General features: G+C 47.7%; 2 protein-coding genes across 5 annotated transcripts in view; one reads left to right on the plus strand and one right to left on the minus strand.

Moving 5' to 3' along the window:
* ARRB1 (arrestin beta 1) overlaps window positions 1-8,310 on the plus strand; it is a 187,512-nt gene extending 179,202 nt beyond the window's left edge. For all 3 annotated transcript variants that reach the window (XM_061629140.1, XM_061629139.1, XM_061629138.1), the window contains exons 14-15: window positions 1,473-1,524; window positions 3,974-8,310. In XM_061629140.1, coding sequence (XP_061485124.1) covers window positions 1,473-1,524; window positions 3,974-4,088 — 167 coding nt within the window. In that variant the 3' untranslated portion in view covers window positions 4,089-8,310. The remainder of the gene's footprint in view (window positions 1-1,472; window positions 1,525-3,973) is intronic.
* Window positions 8,311-9,137: 827 nt separating this feature from the next.
* Window positions 9,138-19,682, minus strand: WDR73 (WD repeat domain 73). 2 transcript variants are annotated; one of them, XM_061629141.1, is made up of 8 exons: window positions 19,554-19,682; window positions 18,253-18,320; window positions 17,856-17,941; window positions 17,538-17,626; window positions 15,977-16,044; window positions 15,017-15,181; window positions 12,677-13,063; window positions 9,139-10,535 (listed from the first exon to the last, which is right to left on the minus strand). In XM_061629141.1, exons 1-8 carry the CDS (start codon window positions 19,646-19,648, stop codon window positions 10,300-10,302), a joined length of 1,194 nt encoding a protein of 397 aa, XP_061485125.1. In that variant the 5' UTR covers window positions 19,649-19,682; the 3' UTR covers window positions 9,139-10,299. The 2 variants fall into 2 exon arrangements, with proteins under 2 accessions (XP_061485126.1, XP_061485125.1); XM_061629142.1 differs by lacking the exon at window positions 15,017-15,181 and having other exon boundaries at window positions 9,138-10,535.
* Window positions 19,683-20,088: the final 406 nt, after the last annotated feature.

The raw sequence follows: 20,088 nt of genomic DNA on the forward strand, positions 1-20,088 counted from the left end.
GCGGTGAAAGCAACCAGGAGGGGGTGGAGCTTGCACACTTGTCCTTGCACACTCCTCCCCCCAAGGGATGATTGCTCACAGATTATGAATGCCTGGAGACAGCTAACGAGAGGAGGGAGGGGTAAGGAGATGTCAAACAGGATGGAGGCCGGCTTGAAACATCAGCCACTGGCTTAATAGGCAAGGTTTCCCCAAAGCCTCCATCAGCGGCCCAGTCGCAGTTGTGGCAGCAGCACCTGAACCCCTGGCACGGTAGCCCAAATCCTCTCCAAGGGTGCAAGGTGTTACCAATTCATACCTAAGAATGGCCTCCCCGTGGTTCTTACCATGCAACTTCTGTGACACACGGGTAAAGGATTTGCACGGGGAGACCCATTGTGTCGTACTTCCCTGTGAGGCTGTCGCTTTGTCTGTGGGCTGGGTGGTTTTTTGGCATGGGAAGGAAACGTGCCCTAAATCCTCCCTAGAAGGTATTCCCCTTCTGTCCATATTTATATCTTTGGTCATTTAATTATCACATTTGTACCCACCTTTCCTCCAAGTAGCTCATGGTGGTTAAGAATGTACGAAGAGTCCTATTGCTGGCTCAGGCCACAGGGCCCCCATCTCATCCAGCGTCCTCACAGCGGCCAACCAGTTGCCTCTTCTGGGAAGCCCACCTGCAGGAGCGGAGTGCAACAGCAGCACTCTCCCCTCCTTGCAGTTTCCAGCAACTGGTATTCGGAAGCATACTGCCTCCGGTTTCCCCCCTTCTCCCATTTTATCCTCACAACAACCCTGTGAGGTAGCTGAGGCTAAGAGACAGTGACTGGCCCAGGGTCACCTAGTGAGCTTCATGGCTGAGTTGGGATTTGATTTCTGGTCTCCCAGGTCCAAGTCGGATGCTCTGTCCACTACTCCACACTGTCTTCTCAACCGGCCTTCTGATGGGATTGGCAGCTATTCAACCAGGCCTTGCTCCCGTGCCTTTTAAGAGTAGCTTGGTCTTGAATGGCTTCGCTGCCTGATTTCTGCACAGTGAGCAGGAGAGAGTTTTAAGTTCTTCCCTCTCCCCCGTGCTCCCCAAAAACAGCCTTACCCCTGTGAGGCTGGTTTTAAGGAACCCCACTGCCCAAAGGAGTGAAAAGGATGGGGACTGCCTTCAAGTCGATCCCGACTTATGGCGACCCTATGAATAGGGTTTTCATGGTTAGCGGTATTCAGAGGGGGTTTCCCATTGCCTACCTCTGAGGCTGAGAGGCAGTGACTGGCCCAAGGTCACCCAGGGAGCTTCGTGGCTGTGTGGAGATTCGAACCCTGGACTCCCAGGTCCTCCTTCAACACTCTGTCCCCCCCCCAATGTTGATTGGAGCCTGGAAATGGCATGAGGGGTTTTAAAGAAGTATATGAAGGTGGGAATATCATTGATCATCGCTAGATGACTGCTGGCTTCCCTAGAGAACTAACTGTTTGCCCTCATCCCATCTGTTCAGTTCCAGAAAGCGAAGCTCCGATTGACACAAATCTCATAGAACTGGACACAAAGTAAGCCAAACCCGCTGTTGGGGGTGGGGGAAGGAATGAGAATGTGCTTGTCTGCCAGGGTGGGGTGGGGTGGGGTGGGGGTGCAACGGAGTCTGCACGAGGAGTCGGCATCATTTGCACGCAGTTCAGTCATTCGCATGTAGCTCAACAGGCAAGCCACATCATTCCCCCGGATGCAACTCTCTCCGCAACTCACTCGCTCCATCCTCCATGGAAAGGTCTGTGTTTTTTTACGCTCTTCTGTCTAACCGTGTAACACAACTTCTGCACGTTTCTCCTCTTCTTCCTGCTCCTTCTTTGCATGGTCACAACCATCGCCTTCTGTGCATGTGCCACACAGCAGGAACAACACAGTAAGAACCTTTCTTCTCTCTGCCTTTGCGATGCGATTGCTTTCTGTCTCCCTTCAGACATGGTTGTGCCTCGGCTTGCGGCTTTTGAGAGCGTTGAAAGTAGTTTGAGAGAGGCTCTGCTTCTGGTGGTACACACCAATCCATTCTCTTTCACCCTATCGCCACCTCTGGCTAAAGAGGGTTTGCAGGTTTTCAGAACATTATAAAAACCTGTGAGACCTGTTTGAACAGAGGCGAGGCATCCATTAGATCTTGCAGCTCTACCTAATTTGTATAAGGAGTACAAGTCCCAGGACTGGGAATTCTGGAAGCACAGAAATTTGGGGTTCTTTGGCAGAGAAACCCTTTTTTAGGAGACAGTACACAACTGCTTAGAGTTAACTTCATTTTGCCTGGCACTTGACAGCCCAACTAAATTCTCATCAAGGCCAAGTAAAGTTTGCTCAGAAGTTTCGGTTTCATAAGGAAACAAAGAAAGTTTTCAAACGGTAAAGAAGCAGAGAAGTCCACAATTTTAACATTTTGCATTTCCCTTTCTGGGTGCTTCCAGAGAGGTGCTTATTGTGGGATGGGCATTGCTCATGCATGCAAGGGTGGGGTTGGCATTTTCTTTTTTTGCAGCATAGTTGCCATCAAAATGCCAGCCCTCATGTTTCTCCATTTAATCTGAAATTATCCTCTCCAGAGGAAATCCAATAAGGTAAAAAAACGACCCACTTGCAATGCTGCTGCTGCTGCTATCATCATCATTATCATGTCATCATCATCATTAGCATGTATTCATCTCATGGATCATTTAAAACCAAATACACAGAACAGAACCAATATCCCTAAAGGCGTTCATCCGATAGCTTGGCGACCCAGTTTTACAGTATTAAGCCCCTCTTTCTCCATCTGGACAAACCTTCCCTCCCTCTGACATTGTACACAGTTGAAAGCTGCCCTTGCACCACTATTGCTGAACCGGCATGAGGGCTTCATACTTGGAGACTTTCACAGCTGGGGACTGAACAGGGGCCTTAGAATCATAGAACAGAGTTGGAGGGGGCCTGTAAGGCCATCAAGTCCAACTCCCTGCTCAATGCAGGAATCCAAATCAAAGCATTCCCGACAGATGACTGTCCAACTGCCTCTTGAATGCCTCCAGTGTCGGAGAGCCCACTACCTCCCTAGGTCATTGGTTCCATTGTTGTACCACTCGTAACAGTTAGGAAGTTTTTCCTGATGTCCAGTCGAAATCTGGCTTCCTGCAACTTGAGCCCACTACTCCGTGTCCTGCACTCCTTCTGCATGCAACGCAGGCGCTCTGCCAGAGCTACGGGCCTTCCTTATAAGAAGTGCAATATCTGTTTACAGATCTGTGTGCTCCGTTTTGGTGTGTGTGTTTATGTGCTCCATGGCTATGAAATCCTTTTTGCTCAATGGTGCCAGCTTTGGGATGATGGGGGAATATCAGAAAATGCTTTTCTCTCTCTCCGCATCCTGCCATACCCTGCCAGCCCTGTCCTGCTATCTGAAGGATAGGGAACTCCTAAGGATTCAGACTATCCCTTCTCTGGATCAGCCTTTGCCAACCTGGTGCCGTCCAGACACTTTGGGCTGATGAGGATTGTTATCCAAAATGTCTGGAGGGCACAAGTTTGGCAAAGGCTGGCCTAGAGATAACATCTTATCAGGAGGTCTGTTCCACACAACCTAGGAAGCAGACCTTTAGTGTGGTGGCACCAACACTTAAATATTAGACAGGCGCCATCTCTTATCTTTTCAGCAGCTACTGAAGACCTTCCTCTTCCAACAAGCCTTTTAAGTGGAGACCTTGTCCCAGTCTGCGTCTGTGTTGGAATTGCTTTTTAAGATGTTTTTAAAGCTTTTTTTAAAAAAAAGATGTTTTGTTTTAATAGGTTTTTAAGGATGTTTTGTTGTAATATATTTTAAAGTCTGCTTTTATGATTGTTATAGAGTGTTTGCTACCCTGGGCTCCTACTGGGATGAAGGGGTGGGATATAAATCAAACAAATAAATAAATAATAAAAATAGGGATACCTTCCCCCCCGCATCCCCATCTTCACGCAGCTCTTCACGCTCTTTCTCATTAGTGATGATGACATCGTTTTTGAAGACTTTGCCCGCCAGAGACTGAAGGGGGCGAAGGACGAGAAGGAGGAAGATGATGAGGATGGAACGTACTCCCCGCAGCTGAACGACAGATAAACTGGTTTTTCTTCCCAGCGTCTTGCTTCGTTTTGAAAGTTTTAACACCCAAGCACTAGGCTTCTTATCTTTTATATCAGGTTTTTTTTTCAGGGAGGGGGGTGTAGGGGGTGCATTGTTCCTTTGTTTTCTAAACCATGACCAGGAGCCTGCGTGGCTCAGAGAGATGAAGAGTCCTGTGCTTTTTTAAAAAAAACACCCTGCAAGCCACAGATTTGCTGACGGGCTCTAAGGAAGAGCAAACACCCATTTGTGAGCCACGCTTGGGGTCTGTGTGTGTTTATAATGTTGTTGTTTGGCCGCGGGGGAGTGGCATTGCATGGTAACTGCTCTGCTTTTTGCTTTGGTGTGGAGAGACAGAGAGAGAGAGCAGACAGAGAAATCCTCCTCCTCTCTTAATGCTAAGTCACAGGGTCCCCACCCAAAGAAACTGATGGTTAGTGGCTCAAGGACAGACAAAGCAAAGGCTTCGCTCCTTCAAGCATTGCTTAAAGTAACCTGTGGAACTCTTTGCCACAAGATATGGCAAACTCTTTAAAGGTGATAGGTCTGTCCATGGCTATTAAGGCAGGAGGCGAGGGCTTAGAGATGCCTGCTGTTGGAGGCTGAAGACGGTGGACTTCGGGCCTGATCCAGCAGAGTGCTGTGCTCTATTCCCTCAACTCCAAAGTTTTCCATCACAAACTTTATTGCCCAAAGGCCGTTGCTCCAGGGCATTTCAAGCCTTCAACGCTTTTGAAATGTTTCGTCTGGCCTTGCAGAGATGGAGAATTCTGCCCCCTCCCTGCTCCCTCCCCTCCCATTTACATTCTAAACACTGGTTTCACCAGTGGGGGGCTTGAGAGCTAGCACATTTGGTCAGTTTGCCCAGATTTACCCTTCAGCCCCCACTCATAATTCAAGACCTGCAAAGATTGTGGCGGGGGGGGGGTTGCTGCTGCTGTTACAACTTACAGCCCTGGGTTCAACCTTTTCCCACTCCAGTGCTTTGCTGTACTCAGCTCTGAGAAGGCAGCTTGGGGTGGAGAGCTTTCCTGCTGCTCAGTTTACAGGTAGAGCCAGTGTGGCATAGTGGTTAGAGTTTTGGACCTGGGAGACCAGGGTTCGAATCCCCACATGGCCATGAAGCTCACTGGGTGATCCTGGGCCAGTCACTGCCTCTCCACCTCAGAGGAAGGCAATGGTAAACCCCTTCTGAATACCACTTACCATGAAATCCTATTCACAGGGTCGCCATAAGTCAGAATCGACTTGAAGGCAGCCAGTTACATTTTTACTCAGTTTTTACTTGCAGGCAGGTCAACAAGCCAGGCCATCTCCCCTCCACACACACCCCCAGGTGTTCTAAGGACCAGGGAGGAAAGGAGCTGTCCATTTAGGTTCTCTGTTTCTCATTTTTTCCATCTTAAATTCAGTTCTCCACATTTCTGCAGCAATTTGCAACAAAAATCCTCATGAAAATTCTCCAGCATTTTAGCGAGAATTGCTCCTCCTGAATACATTTTGGTATGCATTCTTGACTAATGTTCACATTTTTGCAAGTAATTTCTGCTAATGTAATGCATTTTTGTATGTTGTTTTCACTAATATATTCATTTCTATACTTTAATATATGCATTTTTTGCAAACATTGCTAAGTTGGAGAACCACATTGCAAAACCCAGAGGCATGCGAATTTCAAAGGATGCCTGTGCCAGTTCTCACGTTTCAGAAAGTGTGGATTTGATAGTTTTAAATGTGAATTGAATCAGATTTCTTTCCTGTCCTATCTAAACCCTTTATAAAATGGGTTTCGTGCCATTATTGTTTACCCCAACCTTTAGAATGCTTGGGAGGGGAAATTGTGTCCTTGTGCCATATCCACAGGAGAAAGGGGGCCAACCTAGGAGCAGGTGCCTCAGTACTGAGTCAGACCCACTGGTCCATCTAGTTCAGTATTGTCCACACTGATCGGCAGCAACTCTTCAGGGTTTCAAGCAGGAGTCTCTCCGAGCCCCACCTGGAGATGCCGCCAGGGGTTCAACTTGGGACCTTCAAGGCATGCCACTGAGCTATGGCCCTCCTCACCTAAGTGAGAGGAAGACTGGCCAAGCTTCATCAGAGAGACTTGGAAGCATCACCAAAGGCCTTGCAAGAAAGCCTGATGCTGATGAAAAAGGGCCAATTAGACAGTGTTTTTGTCGGGCCCAGAGAATCTGGCGCATTAGTTTACTGCAGGGCATCTCAACTCACTGTAGGCAGAGAAATTCCCTGGAATTCTCCATTTCCGATGGGTGCATGTTGTTCCTGAGCTCCTTTCTGCTGTCCCTGTGCAAGGGGCAGTTGCAGCCGCAGTAGCCGGGGGAATTGTGTTGGCCTCCATTTTGCATCCTCCACAATGCCACATAGCATTCCAGGGCACTGTTTTGGGGGATGGGGATTGGCCTAAAAAAATGCTGAAGAATATTCGGAGAAAATTTTGCAAAATGCCCTTCTTTTCTTTAAGGGACTGAGAAAAAGAAAAATCTCAAGACTGTGAGTTGCATCCCATGTTAGTCCTCCAGTTTTTTTGTTGTTATGTGCCTTCAAGTCGACTATGACTTACGGCGACCCTATGAATCAGCGACCTCCAAGAGCATCTGTCGTGAACTGCCGTGTTCAGATTTTGTAAGTCCAGATCTGTGGCTTCCTTTATGGAATCAATCCATCTCTTGTTTGGCCTTCCTCTTTTTCTACTCCCTTCTGTTTTTCCCAGCATTATTGTTTTTTCTAGTGAATCATGTCTTCTCATGATGTGTCCAAAGTAGGATAACCTCGGTTTCATCATTTTAGCTTCTAGTGACAGTTCTGGTTTAATTTGTTCTAACACCCAATTATTTGTCTTTTTCGCAGTCCGTGGTATGCACAAAGCTCTCCTCCAACACCACATTTCAAATGAGTTGATTTTCCATTTCTTGTTTGACAATTTCTAACTTTGCCTGGTTCATGCTTCTCACATTCAATGTTCCTATTGTTTGTGTCTCTAGACAGAGTAACGTATTGAAATTCTGAGTTAGTCATGTTCATTAATTTCAATGGGTCTACTCAGAGTATTTTCTCGCCAAAATGTCTTCTGAGTCATTACAACTTGGCTATACTGGAGACTTCTGCTCCCTGCAAACTTAGCTGTCTGGGAAAGATTGATATACTGCCGATTCCCTTCCAGAGCAATTCTGTCACTCAGAATGAGTCCCTCTTTGCAAGTGGAGGGATTCCAGTTTGCAGAAGGGAGGGGTTATTTTGGAGACCTTGACAATTTGGCGGTGAGTGGGTCACTCCAGCCCAGCTTCTGCAGGTTGTAGGATACTAGAGGCATGCAACCAATAAGGTTGCCAACCGGCAAAGAAAATCAAGTCCTGGCTGCTCCTGTGTCTTTAGAAGTGGTTTGGCAGGTAAGAAACCTGTTGCTGAAGTGTGGGATGAAATCATATCGAGCTGCCATTAAAGGAAACTTCCTCTAGTGTCTGTACAAATCCTGGCAACCCTCAATACTCAAGATATATAACACCTCAAGGGAGAGTGTTACCATTTAAAAGTCCAAGAAAGTAACAAAAAAGTTTCTGATCATTTTTTAAATGAAACACTACATTTGAATATATTTCCTATAAAAGTTAGCCTTGTGTGGATGCCGATTTGGACATCTGGAGGCCTTCTACATTTAATTTAGAATGGATGTACTGATGATGGCTATTTAACTCTTATGTGAGCTGACAAGGGGTTTTTTTTTTTACTTCTCCCCTCTCTTTTAAGACGCAAAAAAATAAATGCTTAAATGAAAAGCAGCATATCAATACCCAGAATAAATAAATAGTTGCAACAAGGCCAGGAGCAGCAAACCAGAGTTGAGTTTAGGTCTCAAACTGCCTTTGTTCTTATTCCATACCATAGTTGTGTTTCACGTTGATTTATTTAGACCTTGGTAGGTCTGTGCTGCAGGGTTTGTTTGGGTCTTGGACTTGTGTATCGAGCTTTCAGGTTGAGAGGCGGGCAGAGCAGTCCCAGGAGAGTTGTGGGGAGGTGGAGGGAGAGTGTGTGTGTGTGTGTGCGTACGTGTGTGTCGATAGCAAAGTAAGCCCTTTGCTAACTCTAGCTAACCAAACTGGGCCACGTGGTACATTTTGTAACGTGATTCCTTTGTACTGTTACTTAAAAAAAAAAACCCACCTTGGCTCCCTCCACTGCATCTGTAATGGTTTCTGTGTTTTTGTCAAATAAATTATTCTAGTTTATTAATCTTAGAAAAACACAAACCACCCTCAAGCGTCTGTGGCTTTATTGTGTCTCTCGTTGGAACCTGCCTTGCCAGAAACGCACCGGGCAGCTGCCACAAGTGTCCTCTGGTTTGTTGAGTATATAGTTTGCTTCAAAGCAGCCTTCCCCAACCTGGTGCCCTCCAGAAGTTTTGGATTACAACCCCCCCCCCCAGGTCATACAGCCAGGCTGACTGAGACAGATGGGCTCTGTAACCCAAAATATCTGGGGGGGCACCAGGGTCAGAGAAGGCTGGACCTAAAGCACAGGGAGCGTTCAGGGAGATGTTTTCTTCAATATCTCTTTTGGTCCAAGGAAGGAATTTTTGGGGTTTTTGAAAGCAAAGTAATCCCAGCATTTTGGAAAAATAAAACTTCTTGCAGATTATACACACCCCCAAAGGCCACACTACCAAGAGCTGTTTCCTGTTACAGGCTGTTGCCAGAAACCTGTCACTCCAACATCAAGCTCGCTCGCTCGCACCCCACCCCACCCCCTCCTTCTGTCACTGTGCTGCAGATTTCCCTACCCCCAACAGCCAGATGTGGAAGATGACACCACCCCCTTCCACACTGGCGTGATGCCCAATTGTGACATTTCCACTTGCTGAAGACTAATGGGATGCAACTCTCCTTGCCATTTGTCAAGCTCTGGAGTTCACTCTGGCAAACGCATCTAGTCTCCTCCACGCTCCTCACCTAGTTTGGCAGATTAAATTGCTCCAGTCTGAAGTATGGACAAAGTGGTTTATTCCTTTAAACACACACACATCTCAGTCAGTGCCTAAAAGCCCTCGCATAATTCCATGACCAAAAAAGAGACCGAGAATTGTGCATCTCGGACACACACACATACTTTTTGCTTTTCGGCAAACTGCAAAAGCTGCTTTCTCAGCAAGCGGCCGGGTGTAGTCGAAATCACCCAGAGGGCACCATGTTAGCAAAGTCTTTAGGAAGAAAATTAAAACGTTTTGGCTTAGGAAACCTCGTTTTTATGATGCATTAACTGATAGACTAATTATAACATGCTGTGTCATGGATTCATAGGTAGTCAATTTTTTAAACTTTTTCTTTATTCAGTGGTTTGGACTTTATAATACATGGCATAATAATAATGCAAGCTGAGATGGGAGGATCTTCAAAAATACAGTGGGCACTATGCCATAAAGTACAGCAAGGGCTGATATAATCACAGTAGCGACATAAAAGTTTAAAAAACACTGCATTCACCACACAAAACCCTTTGAACTTGCTGTCAAAAGGTAGCTCAAGGTGGGCACCCTCTTCAACCCCTTCCTCCTGTGCTCCTAAGGAGCAGCCAATTTGGGCACCGCCATTTAGCTAACCACACACATCCACCCCAGAAAGCCCAAAGTGCAACGAAGGATGCCACTGAGCAACTCTGACCATTATCTAGCAGACACTTGAAATCATTTAACGGGGGGGGGGGGGGGAGAGGGTGAGTACAAGCAACATGCTGCAGCAGTACTTGGCGCAGGTATGGGGCACCGGATGTTGCTCAGCTACAACTCCCATTAGCCCCAGCAAGCATGGCCACCGGGCAGAGCGCAGGTGTCGCTTTCCCTTTGCTCACATCAGCAGAGATCCACGCAGCGTGCGCCTCTTTCCCTGCATGGAAAAGCTTCGGCTACAGAGAGCTTTGGCTATGGGGCGGCATATAAATGTAATAAATAAATTTTTAAAAAAGGTGTCTGCACCAACAACTTGGAAAGAGCTGGTGCGCAGAGCACGCACAACAAGCAGGGTCACTGGTGGAGGCTCCCCCCCCCCCCGCAAAAGAACCAGTTACTTTCAATTGCTTTGGATGGGAGATGAATTCAGGGAGGGAGAGGGCTGTTCCCGTTTGTTTCCGCAGAGCTGTCCTCCCTTTGCGCTTCCATGACAAGGACCTCGGAGAGCATGTCCCGCAGGCAGCAGAAGTGCTAGCTAGCCCCAAGGAGTTCAGACCAGTCCCACACATGCAGCGACCCATCGCTCGCTGCCGATAACAGCGTCCGGGGCTTGGAGGGATTCCAGGTGTGGGTGGTAACTAAGGGTGGGCCTCCAGCATCGCCCACCCCGCTGAAAACATGCCCTTTGTGAACAAACTCCGGACTGGCTTCTTGGGCCGAAGGGCCCCAGCTGCGCATGTCGTAGACTTGGACAGTCCCATCAAAGCCTTTTGACGAGAGGAAAGATTTTAAAAAAAGGCCATTAATTCGTTTTCCAGCTAGATGAAAAAGTCTCTGACTTAGAGGTTCATTTTGAATAATTTCTAAAGCCATCTTCAGTTGTTTCATGGTACTGTTTTTAAGTGTTTTTATGGTATGTCTGTAAATCGCCTGGAGACATATGTAGGCAGCTAGGAGGCTGCCTTATAGAGTCAGGTAATTAGTCCATCTAGCTCAGTACTGTCTACATTGACAGGCAGTGGCGATTCATACATTTAATAATAATTATTAATACCATTAATAATTGTTGTTATGCGCCTTAAAGTCGACTACAACTTACGGCGACCCTATGAATCTGTGACCTCCAAGAGCATCTGTCGTGAACCACCCTGTTCAGATCTTGTAAGTTCAGGTCTGTGGCTTCCTTTATGGAATCAATCCATCTCTTGTTTGGCCTTCCTCTTTTTCTACTCCCTTCTGTTTTTCCCAGCATTATTGTCTTTTCTAGTGAATCAGGTCTCCTTATGATGTGTCCAAAGTATGATCGCCTCATCTCAAAAAGGATATTATAGAGTTGGAAAAGGTTCAGAAGAGGGCAACCAGAATGATCAAGGGGATGGAGCGACTCCCTTACTAGGAAAGGTTGCAGCATTTGGGGCTTTTTAGTTTAGAGAAAAGGCAGGTCAGAGGAGACATGATAGAAGTGTATAAAATTATGCATGGCATTGAGAAAGTGGATAGAGAAAAGTTCTTCTCCCTCTCTCATAATACTAGAACTCGTGGACATTCAAAGAAGCTGAATGTTGGAAGATTCAGGACAGACAAAAGGAAGTACTTCTTTACTCAGCGCATAGTGAAACTATGGAATTTGCTCCCACAAGATGCAGTAATGGCCACCAGCTTGGACGGCTTTAAAAGAAGATTAGACAAATTCATGGAGGACAGGGCTATCAATGGCTACTAGCCGTGATGGCTGTGCTGTGCCACCCTAGTCAGAGGCAGCACGCTTCTGAAAACCAGTTGCCGGAAGCCTCAGGAGGGGAGAGTGTTCTTGCACTCGGGTCCTGCTTGCGGGCTTCCCCCAGGCACCTGGTTGGCCACTGTGAGAACAGGATGCTGGACTAGATGGGCCACTGGCCTGATCCAGCAGGCTCTTCTTATGTTCTTATAACCTCAGTTTCATCATTTTAGCTTCTAGTGATAATTCTGGTTTAATTTGTTCTAACACCCAATTGTTTGTCTTTTTTGCGGTCCATGGTATGCACAACACTCTCCTCCAACATCACATTTCAAATGAGTTGATTTTTCTCTTATCTGCTTTTTTCACTGTCCAACTTTCACATCCATACATAGAGATCGGGAATACCATGGTCTGAATGATCCTGACTTTGGTGTTCAGTGATACATCTTTGCATTTGAGGACCTTTTCTAGATCGCTCACAGCTGCCCTCCCCAGTCCTAGCCTTCTTCCGATTTCTTGACTACTCTATGATAAAAGAGGGAGGGCAGGCAAAACGTCACAGGCACCGGGGATTATGCTCCAACACATAACATTTGGAGGGTCGCACCTACGCAATGTCGTTCCAGCCCTGCTCACAGATCAATCGTGATTAACTCTTGCATTCCATTGCAGTCTTCACCAACCTGGTGCCTTCTAGATGTTGTTGGACTACAACTCCCATCAGCACAGCCGTATGACGCTGCAGCCGAGAGGAGCATGGCTGTACTGGCTAGGACTGAGCAGAGCTGAAGTCCAAAACATCTGGAAGGCATCAGGTTGCAGAAGACTGCTCTGGAGTGTAAGGGGGGCTTCCTATCGTCAGGCCAAAAGGTTCCCCCCAATACAACCCCCATTTTAAAGAAGCGGGAGCCAAGACTCAAGAAACAGCGGATTTTGCTGAAAGCTACACTGCAGGGTTGTGGTTATGGGCTTTCCCACATTCCCACTCACCCCACCTTGAGGCTCATGGCCAGGGCTAGGTGCAGCCTGTCTATTGAGTTTGGCTTTGGTTCTCATCCCATGGGGCAGCCCCACTGGGCACTCAGCTGCCCACTGCCAAGGCCATGCGACATCACCACCCATCCTTCCCCCGTCCCCAAATTCTGGCACGATGAGGAAGCCCAGCAGCCCAACTCACTTAAGGCTTACCTGACACAGCCAGGCGTTCTCCAAGGAGAGGCGCAAAGGAGACAGTCGGGAACTCTGCCCCGCAAGGACTAGCTGTGGGCACGCGACACTGAGCTGCCTTCACGGGGCTTGCTGGGTTTCTGAGGTCTGTCAGCACCACATGGCCTCCAGATGAGAGCCGGGCAACCAGCGGCCTGTCTGTGGCAGACCCCATTGGGCTGCGCCTGACTCCAGCGCACAAGCTCTGCCCAGCCAGCGCCCCGCTGATGGCCGCATCCTCGGCAACCGCCAAGAGGCTCTGCGGCTGCCTGGTGTCTGCAAGGAACAGCTGCCCTTTGGTACTGCAGGCCAGAATGGCGGCTTCGTCCAGGAACTCCAAAGTGGCAAGCTCATTGGTGTTTGTGGAGGCTGCAGAAGGGGACAGAAGTCAAAGAGCAAGCTGAGCGTACACGGCAAGGGCTGGACCAGGCCAGCACTCGGCAGCTACTGGTAGTCTGGCCCACTCTGCAATTTTGTATCCCGGGAATTTTGTCAGGAGCCTGCAATCTATTCGTTAGCACACCTTCAAATCCCACCGGCTCAGAGTGATGACTAGTATGTCCAGTCAAGGGATTGGCCTGCTCTACACTTCCTTATATCTATTTTAAAAATCCTGCAGTTTTCTTAAAGAAAAAAAAAATACAAGTTTCTAGTTCTCATGGTGCAAGCTGCTTCTCCCAAAAGGTTCAGTTTACCATGAGGTAAAGCTAGCATGCACTACATGAACATGACTCCCCTCCTGATTTCCAGTCACATTTCCTAAAATGTTCACCTGTGCCAGAGAGCCCCAGCTACTCAGGACATACGTCCTAACAAAAGCATCCTGTGTCGCCAGATGTGGGCGTTGACATCCAAAGGGAAGTTCTTCTTCTGGAAAGAAGTGGTCTGAGTGAGGCTTTCCAGACAAGGACAGGCTATATGGACTCCGCTTCAGAGGCGTCCCCATGTTCAAGAAACTGGCCAGTTGCCTGCCTGGATGGGTTTGCACTCTCCTTGAAGGAGTAGGTACGCGGTCTGGGGGTGCTGCTGGACCCACTTTCTGTCACTGGCAGCCGGGTGGCCTCAGCCCACTACCAGCTGCACCTGGTACAACAGTTACAACTGTTCCTGGACCAGGAGAGGTTGACTATAGTAGTTTGGGCATTGCTGGCTTCAAGATTAGATTACTGCAATGCACTCTATGTGGGGCTTCCCTTTGTGTTTGACCTGGAAGGTGCAGTTAGTGCAGAAAGCTGCAGCTGACAAGAGTGAGGCTGTGTCAGCATACAACATCTCTGCACAGAGATTGCTGCCAATTTGTTACTGGGCCAAGTTCAAGGTGTTGCTATTGATACATAAAGCCCATAAATTGGGAACAATTTACTTGTGGGACTGCCTTACCTCCTATGTGCCCACTCAACTGCTTCAACCTGTGGAACTTACACTGTTACAGGAGCCACATAATACTCTTTGCACTTACGAGAAATTGTTCTTTTAGTGTGGCAGCACCTACTCTTTGGAACTCCCTGCCTATTGACTTCAGGCAGGCGCCTTTGCCGTGTTCTTTTTGGGCCTGCTTAAAACATTTCTGTTTAGGTAAGCCTATCCAGATGCACAGATGTTGGTATGTTTTAGTCTCTTTTTAGTCTACTGGTGTTTCAATTGCTTTTAAAATATTTTAATTACCTGTTTTTAACTGTTTTATTGGTAATTTGAATATTTCTTGTAAACCACTTAGAGGTTCTGTTACAATCAAGCAGTATATAAATTCTGTTAAATAAAATAAATAAATGGGCTCCGTTACACATGTTGGTCACCATCTTATGTCTCTTACACAGCTGCCTCTTGGCACTGCAGGCCAGAACTGTGGCTCACATAGGAACACCTTTCAAAGACACAGCGCTGTTAGGGCACCCTCTGCTCTGTTGCCCTCCTTGCTCCAACTATATATCCCTCGCTGGGAGAGACCAGGTTCTCCAAAACTGCAAATGTAGAGCTCTGTACAAAACCTACACAACGCTGCGTTTATGCAAAACCAGCAGATCATCCAGATGTATTCTGAACCCAGGGAGTCTAGAGAGGCGAACGTGGGGCTCCCAGGTAGGTGTGAAAGGAAAAAAAAGAGAGCACAGAACAGGCCTGGGACCTTCCAGAATCTCCCATCCTATGGAGCAGCCTTTGCCAACCTCTCACCCTCCAGACATTTTGGACTACAACTTCCACCAGCCCCAGCTAGCACAGCTGGTGGGAGTTGCAGCCTCAAATGCCCGGAGGGCACACCAGGTTGGCAAAGGCTGCTGTAGGGTGACAGGGACGTTTTTCACCTACAAAACCAAAGAATACCTGCCATGAAGATGGTTTTCCTGGAGTCAATCTCTGTCACCTGGACGTTGTTGATCCTCAGCCCGTGAAGGACCCACGCGGACTTGGAGGAAGCCGTTGCAATTTTTGCCCAGGAGCACCCTTCTCCTTGCGCAGTGGGGATGCTGTCGAGGGGCTTAATAACATCTGGGGGGGCAGAAGAGTTACTACCCAGCTATTGTTGCTCTCCACATGGGCTCAGACTTGGGTAGGGGTGGGGAACTGGCGCTCTCCAGATGTTGGTATACTACAATTCCCACAATTCCTGAATGCTGGTTGTCATGGCTGGGACAAATGGGAATTGGGAGTCCATCAAGATCTGGGGGTCACAGGTTCTCTGCCCCTCAGCTAAAGGAACAGAAGCTTGTGAGAGGAAAGGTAAGAGGAGACATGATAGAAGTGTATATAATTATGCATGGCGTGGAGACAGTGGATAGAGAATAGGTTTTCTCCCTCTCTCATAACGTAACTTGGGGACATCCAAGTTGAATGAAGAATGTTGAGTGGATTCTAGACAGACAAAAAATCCTTCTTCAGAGTGCATAGTTGAACTATGGAATTTGCTCCCACAAGTGACGGCCACCAACTTGGAAGGCTTTAAAAGAGGTTAGACACATTCATGGAGGACGGTAAGGCCATGATTGCCTCTCTGTGGTCAGAGGCAATGTGTCACTGAATGCCAGTTGCTGGAAACCGCCGGAGGGGAGAGTGCTCTTGCGCTCAGGTCCTACTTGTGGGCTTCCCATAATGGGCAACTGGTTGGCCACTGTGAGAACAGGATGCTGGACTAGATGGGCCCTCTTTGGCCTGACCCAGCTGCGGCCTCCTTGTTATTCATAAAGTAGAAAACAAAAGTCCAACCCTTTGCAGCGTGGCAAGTCTCAAAGTGCAGTGAAACAAATAAAGCTTGCTTTATAGTTAAGCCTCAACTCACGCACGCACCTGATTCATTCTCCTCCATGCGCCAAACCTGCAAAGCACTGTCTGGTGGACCACTCGTCACCAGCAAGCTGTAGGCAAAAGCAAAAATAGGAGTTTAACTCTTGAGAGAGGAAGAGGATATAGTTTGCCTCCCCCACCCCACCCCCAGCAGTAGCCATACACAACTTTCAGTCTGGAGAGAGCTCTATCTAGTTAGAATAACCAAGGCACAGTGCCCCCCCCAAAGACTATCAGTTCTGCATCCCAACCCAGTCTTCACAGAACTGTCGCAGGACACCTGCAGCCCTGACAACAGCACTAGAGGGCAATGCAAGGTAACGGAAGCAATGCCAAGTTAGGCACCGATTCTGTATTGACTAAACTATTGCAGGATGGCTGCACTCCAGCATCAGTCCAAACCATTACTTGTTGTCATGACCAAACCATGGTAGTGAGGGGCTGCCTAACCAAGATGTCCAATCATGGTTTAAAGCTGGCTTGCAAAGCCAAAGTTTGCACTAATTTGTTTTATTTGAAACATTTATAAGCTGATTGATATTTAAAAAACTCTTAAGTGGTGTACAACTTAAGTCTGTAAACAATATCATTGGAACAAAAGTACAACATGAAAACTGTAAACTAGTAAAATAAAAACAAAACCAAGGATTCAGGGGATTCAAATAGATAAAAAATAGACCCCAATTTTGTGTATCAGGGAATGTCTTTCCATATTAATGGAAGATAAGGCTATCAATGGCTACTGATGGCTATGTTATACTTTCACTGTGGGAGACAGAATTCCTCTGTGTAGTGGTTGCTGGAAGCCGCAGGTCCTTGTGCTCAGGTCCTGCTTGTGGGCTTCCCATAGGCATCGGGTTGGCTACTGTGAAAACAGGATGCTGGCCTCTAGCCTGATCCAGCAGGCTCTTCTTATGTTCTTAGTTTAGAAGATGTCTGATACAACTGATGTTTGCTGCTTCACCTATGCTACAGGGAAGTGAATAGCGGAAAATGCCTGTTTTCGGGTCACTGCCCTATGATATTTTGTAAGTGCAATACCACCAGGAGAATTTCCCCAGATGAGCTAAGTGATCTTACAGGTCTACACAGGGGCAGCCAGTCTTTCAGGTAACCTGGTCTTGAGTTATAGCTTGTCTTTGTGTCTGGATTGATAAACAGCTGACAACCCAGTCACGGCTGTCGCTGCAGTATGGACATGAGAGTAGATTCATGAACCAGAGTGCTGAGCAGATGGAAAAACAAGAGCAGACAACCACCTGTAAACCATGATTTACCTGACATAGATTGAGAAGTTCAAAGTATAGTGTGAGTTCTCAACCATGGTTAGCACAAATGATGGTTTGGCAAGATGCCAGAACTGTTCACTGTTCCTCTGGCCAAAAGCTGCTCCTCCTTAATCATGATGGCAGCCTTTGAGAGTGCTGGGATGCACAACGGCCATCCAAATTTTCTTTCCTCAGAGCTGAACTTTGTCCTGTTCCTTTGGGGGCAGGGGAGACCATGCCATTATAATTATAAATAACCAGGGATAGAGCAGTCCAGTCCTTTTAACATTACATACCTGGTCTCCGGCACATGCTTCAGACTGTACACAGGGCGATCAGAAAATCCACCGTGTTCAACCTTAAAATCTCTTTCAGGACATAAGCCCTGTTTAAAAAAATGATGATGATGATGATGATGGAACCACCTGAAAGCTTTTTGCAGCTAAGGATGTGTACCCAAGTTATAGCAAAAGGGACCCAGAAGTACATTTGCACAAGTATCTATCTATTCCTAAGGTTGAGTGTCAACATGCTGACATGGCAGGGACCTAAAGGGGGGGGGAGGGTCTCTTCCATGCACACACATATATCCAGAGCGTTGTGGTCACCATTACCTGGTTCTCTTTTGCGTACAGCTTCTGAGGCAAGAGCAGCTGGAGAATTTCATTCCTTCTGCTTTCATATCCTGCTACACAGATGCCTAAGGAATTAGGAAGTCAGACTTTTTTTTAAATAAAAAATATTACGTTTTGCAGTCCAAGGAAACATATGCAAAGACCTTGTAAATTACTGTTACTAATTTTTTTATCGGTCACTAAGATTGTAATAGCTTGGGATTAGAAAACAGCAAAGAACCCAACTGTCAATGAGTGGCTGATTAAATTATTAGAAATTGTACACACAGATAAAATACACAGAAGCAAAAATGCCAACCCCAGGTTTGGCCTATTATGTGGGAGCTCCTGGGAACAAAGTTGGGTACAAAGCCAGAGAACAAGAAACAAAACTCACTTTTTTCTCCTGTCCACTCAATGACTCTGGTGGGATCCTGAAGCTCAAACACGTGGAGGTCGTTGTACCTTGCAACATGAACAGAGCAGGCCTCAGTTAAAACACACCAGACATGGAGCGGGGCGCAGGAGATTGGCAAGATAAGATCTAACGACCTCCCTTCCAACTAGTATTTTTTTAAAAGATTTGTCTGAATAATCCAACGATTTTCAAGGCCACTCACTCAACAAGTGGGTAAAAATTAAAGACGCAAAAGATAGTACAAAAATCCCAGAACCTTATAGTGAGGGGAAAAGCGATAAATGTATGTGGCTCTGCTGTTTTTCTTGGGCATGTGTTCTGTTAAATTTTTACATTAAACATTTTTTTTAAAAAAATGAGACAAGGATTTCTTGGTACAAGTTAAAGAACCTTAAAAACCAGCAACAAAACAACAAATTATTTAGGCTGCTACAAGTTGCTTTCTGAATTTATTGTTTCATTTAGTTATTTATTACTTTGCAAAAACAATACCTTACGAAGAAAAGAAGTCGAATAAGGTTTAGGGTGGGTGGATGCAAAAAGAGGCAGGGTGGGGTCCTCCTGGGCCTTGTGCTGGGAGAGGGAATTTCTTCAGCAAGCTTGTCATGCAAGAGTTCCACCTGCTGAAATGCCCACTCCCTGCAACAACGATGAAAGGCCCAGGAGGAGCCTCCCTCCCGCTCCTTTTGGCATCTGCAAGCCTGGGGGTGTGTGGGGGCTGAGGAGGTGCAAGAGGGAGTGGATGGGGAGGTGGGAAAGGGCTCTCGAAAGACCAGCCTGCAAACAATCTCACCCTTCCAAAGATGCTGAAGTTGGTTACCAGTTCCCTGCTCCTCATATTTTTAATCCTCTTATGACGTCATTTATGAGTGCGGCACAAGCATGATCATTTAAACGGGAAAGGTATTGTTGGGCACAAAGAAAAAGTGTGGCCCCCCCACTCCCTTTTAAGGACGTTCCTCCTCTTTTTTTTTAGTGTTTTGAGCTTTCATGCAAAAAATAAGGAGTTGGGACTTTAGCAACCACCTTCAGCATCCTCTCTCTACCCCCAAAACCACACCCTTCGCCAACCTGGCGCCCTCCAGAGGCTGCTGGACCTGGTAGGGCCCAGCAACCTCTGGAGGGCGCCAGGTTGGCGAAGGCTGCCCCGGAAACCGCCAAGGAGCGGCAAAGGCCAAGAGCCCCCAACGCCCCCTCCCTGGGGGAGGCATCTGGAGGGGCTGGACTCCAACTCCCATCATCCCTCGGGCCCAGATATCTAGCCCTCTTCCCCTCCCTACAGTCTCAGGGACTCCAGCAGCCAGTCTTCCTCCTCCATCTCCCCAGAGTTCCAAGCGGCGGCGAGGGAGGAGCTTGCCCGGCCAGGGCGCCTCATCACGTGAGAGGGGGCGTCCCACGTGACTGCCGGCTTTACCCCAATCGGAGCCCGCGGCAGGATCCAACGCGGGGGCGGGGCCGCGAGGCACGGGAACTCCGCCCCTAACCCTTAGCCCCGCCCCCAAAGCAGGCGGGCAATGCGGGCGGAGGGGTCTTGCAGGGCAGGGCTCAATGGCCACACGGAGCCGGCCTCAGGGCTACCTTGCGGGGTTGTTGTCTGTGTGGTTTTTTTTGCCCAGCCTTAGCTGAAGATCCTTTCAGGAAGATGCCCCGTGCATGGGGCTTCCCACAGGAGCAGCAGCAAGAGAAACACACCGCTCCTTTCCTCAGGCTTCCTCCCGGCACTCCTTCCCGACTGCGCCCACGCATGCTGCTGCCTCCCCGATCCTCAAAGCAATGAGGCATCCCTCGGCCCGCCTTCCCTCCGCAGACTGCCGG

Source organism: Rhineura floridana, chromosome 5 (genome assembly GCF_030035675.1).
Source record: "Rhineura floridana isolate rRhiFlo1 chromosome 5, rRhiFlo1.hap2, whole genome shotgun sequence".
Classification (NCBI taxonomy): Eukaryota; Metazoa; Chordata; class Lepidosauria; order Squamata; family Rhineuridae; genus Rhineura; species Rhineura floridana.

What these genes read in the sequence shown, in the direction of transcription:
- WDR73 (XM_061629141.1), bottom strand. Translation starts at nt 19,648, where the DNA reads ATGAGGCGCCCTGGCCGGGCAAGCTCCTCCCTCGCCGCCGCTTGGAAC. An exon ending in GAAAACCATCTTCATGGCAG is followed by an intron (nt 13,064 to 15,016) that starts GTATTCTTTGGT and finishes CCCCTTCTGCAG; the next exon opens with CCTCCACAAACACCAATGAG. An exon ending in AGAACGCCTGGCTGTGTCAG is followed by an intron (nt 10,536 to 12,676) that starts GTAAGCCTTAAG and finishes TCTCGTCAAAAG; the next exon opens with GCTTTGATGGGACTGTCCAA.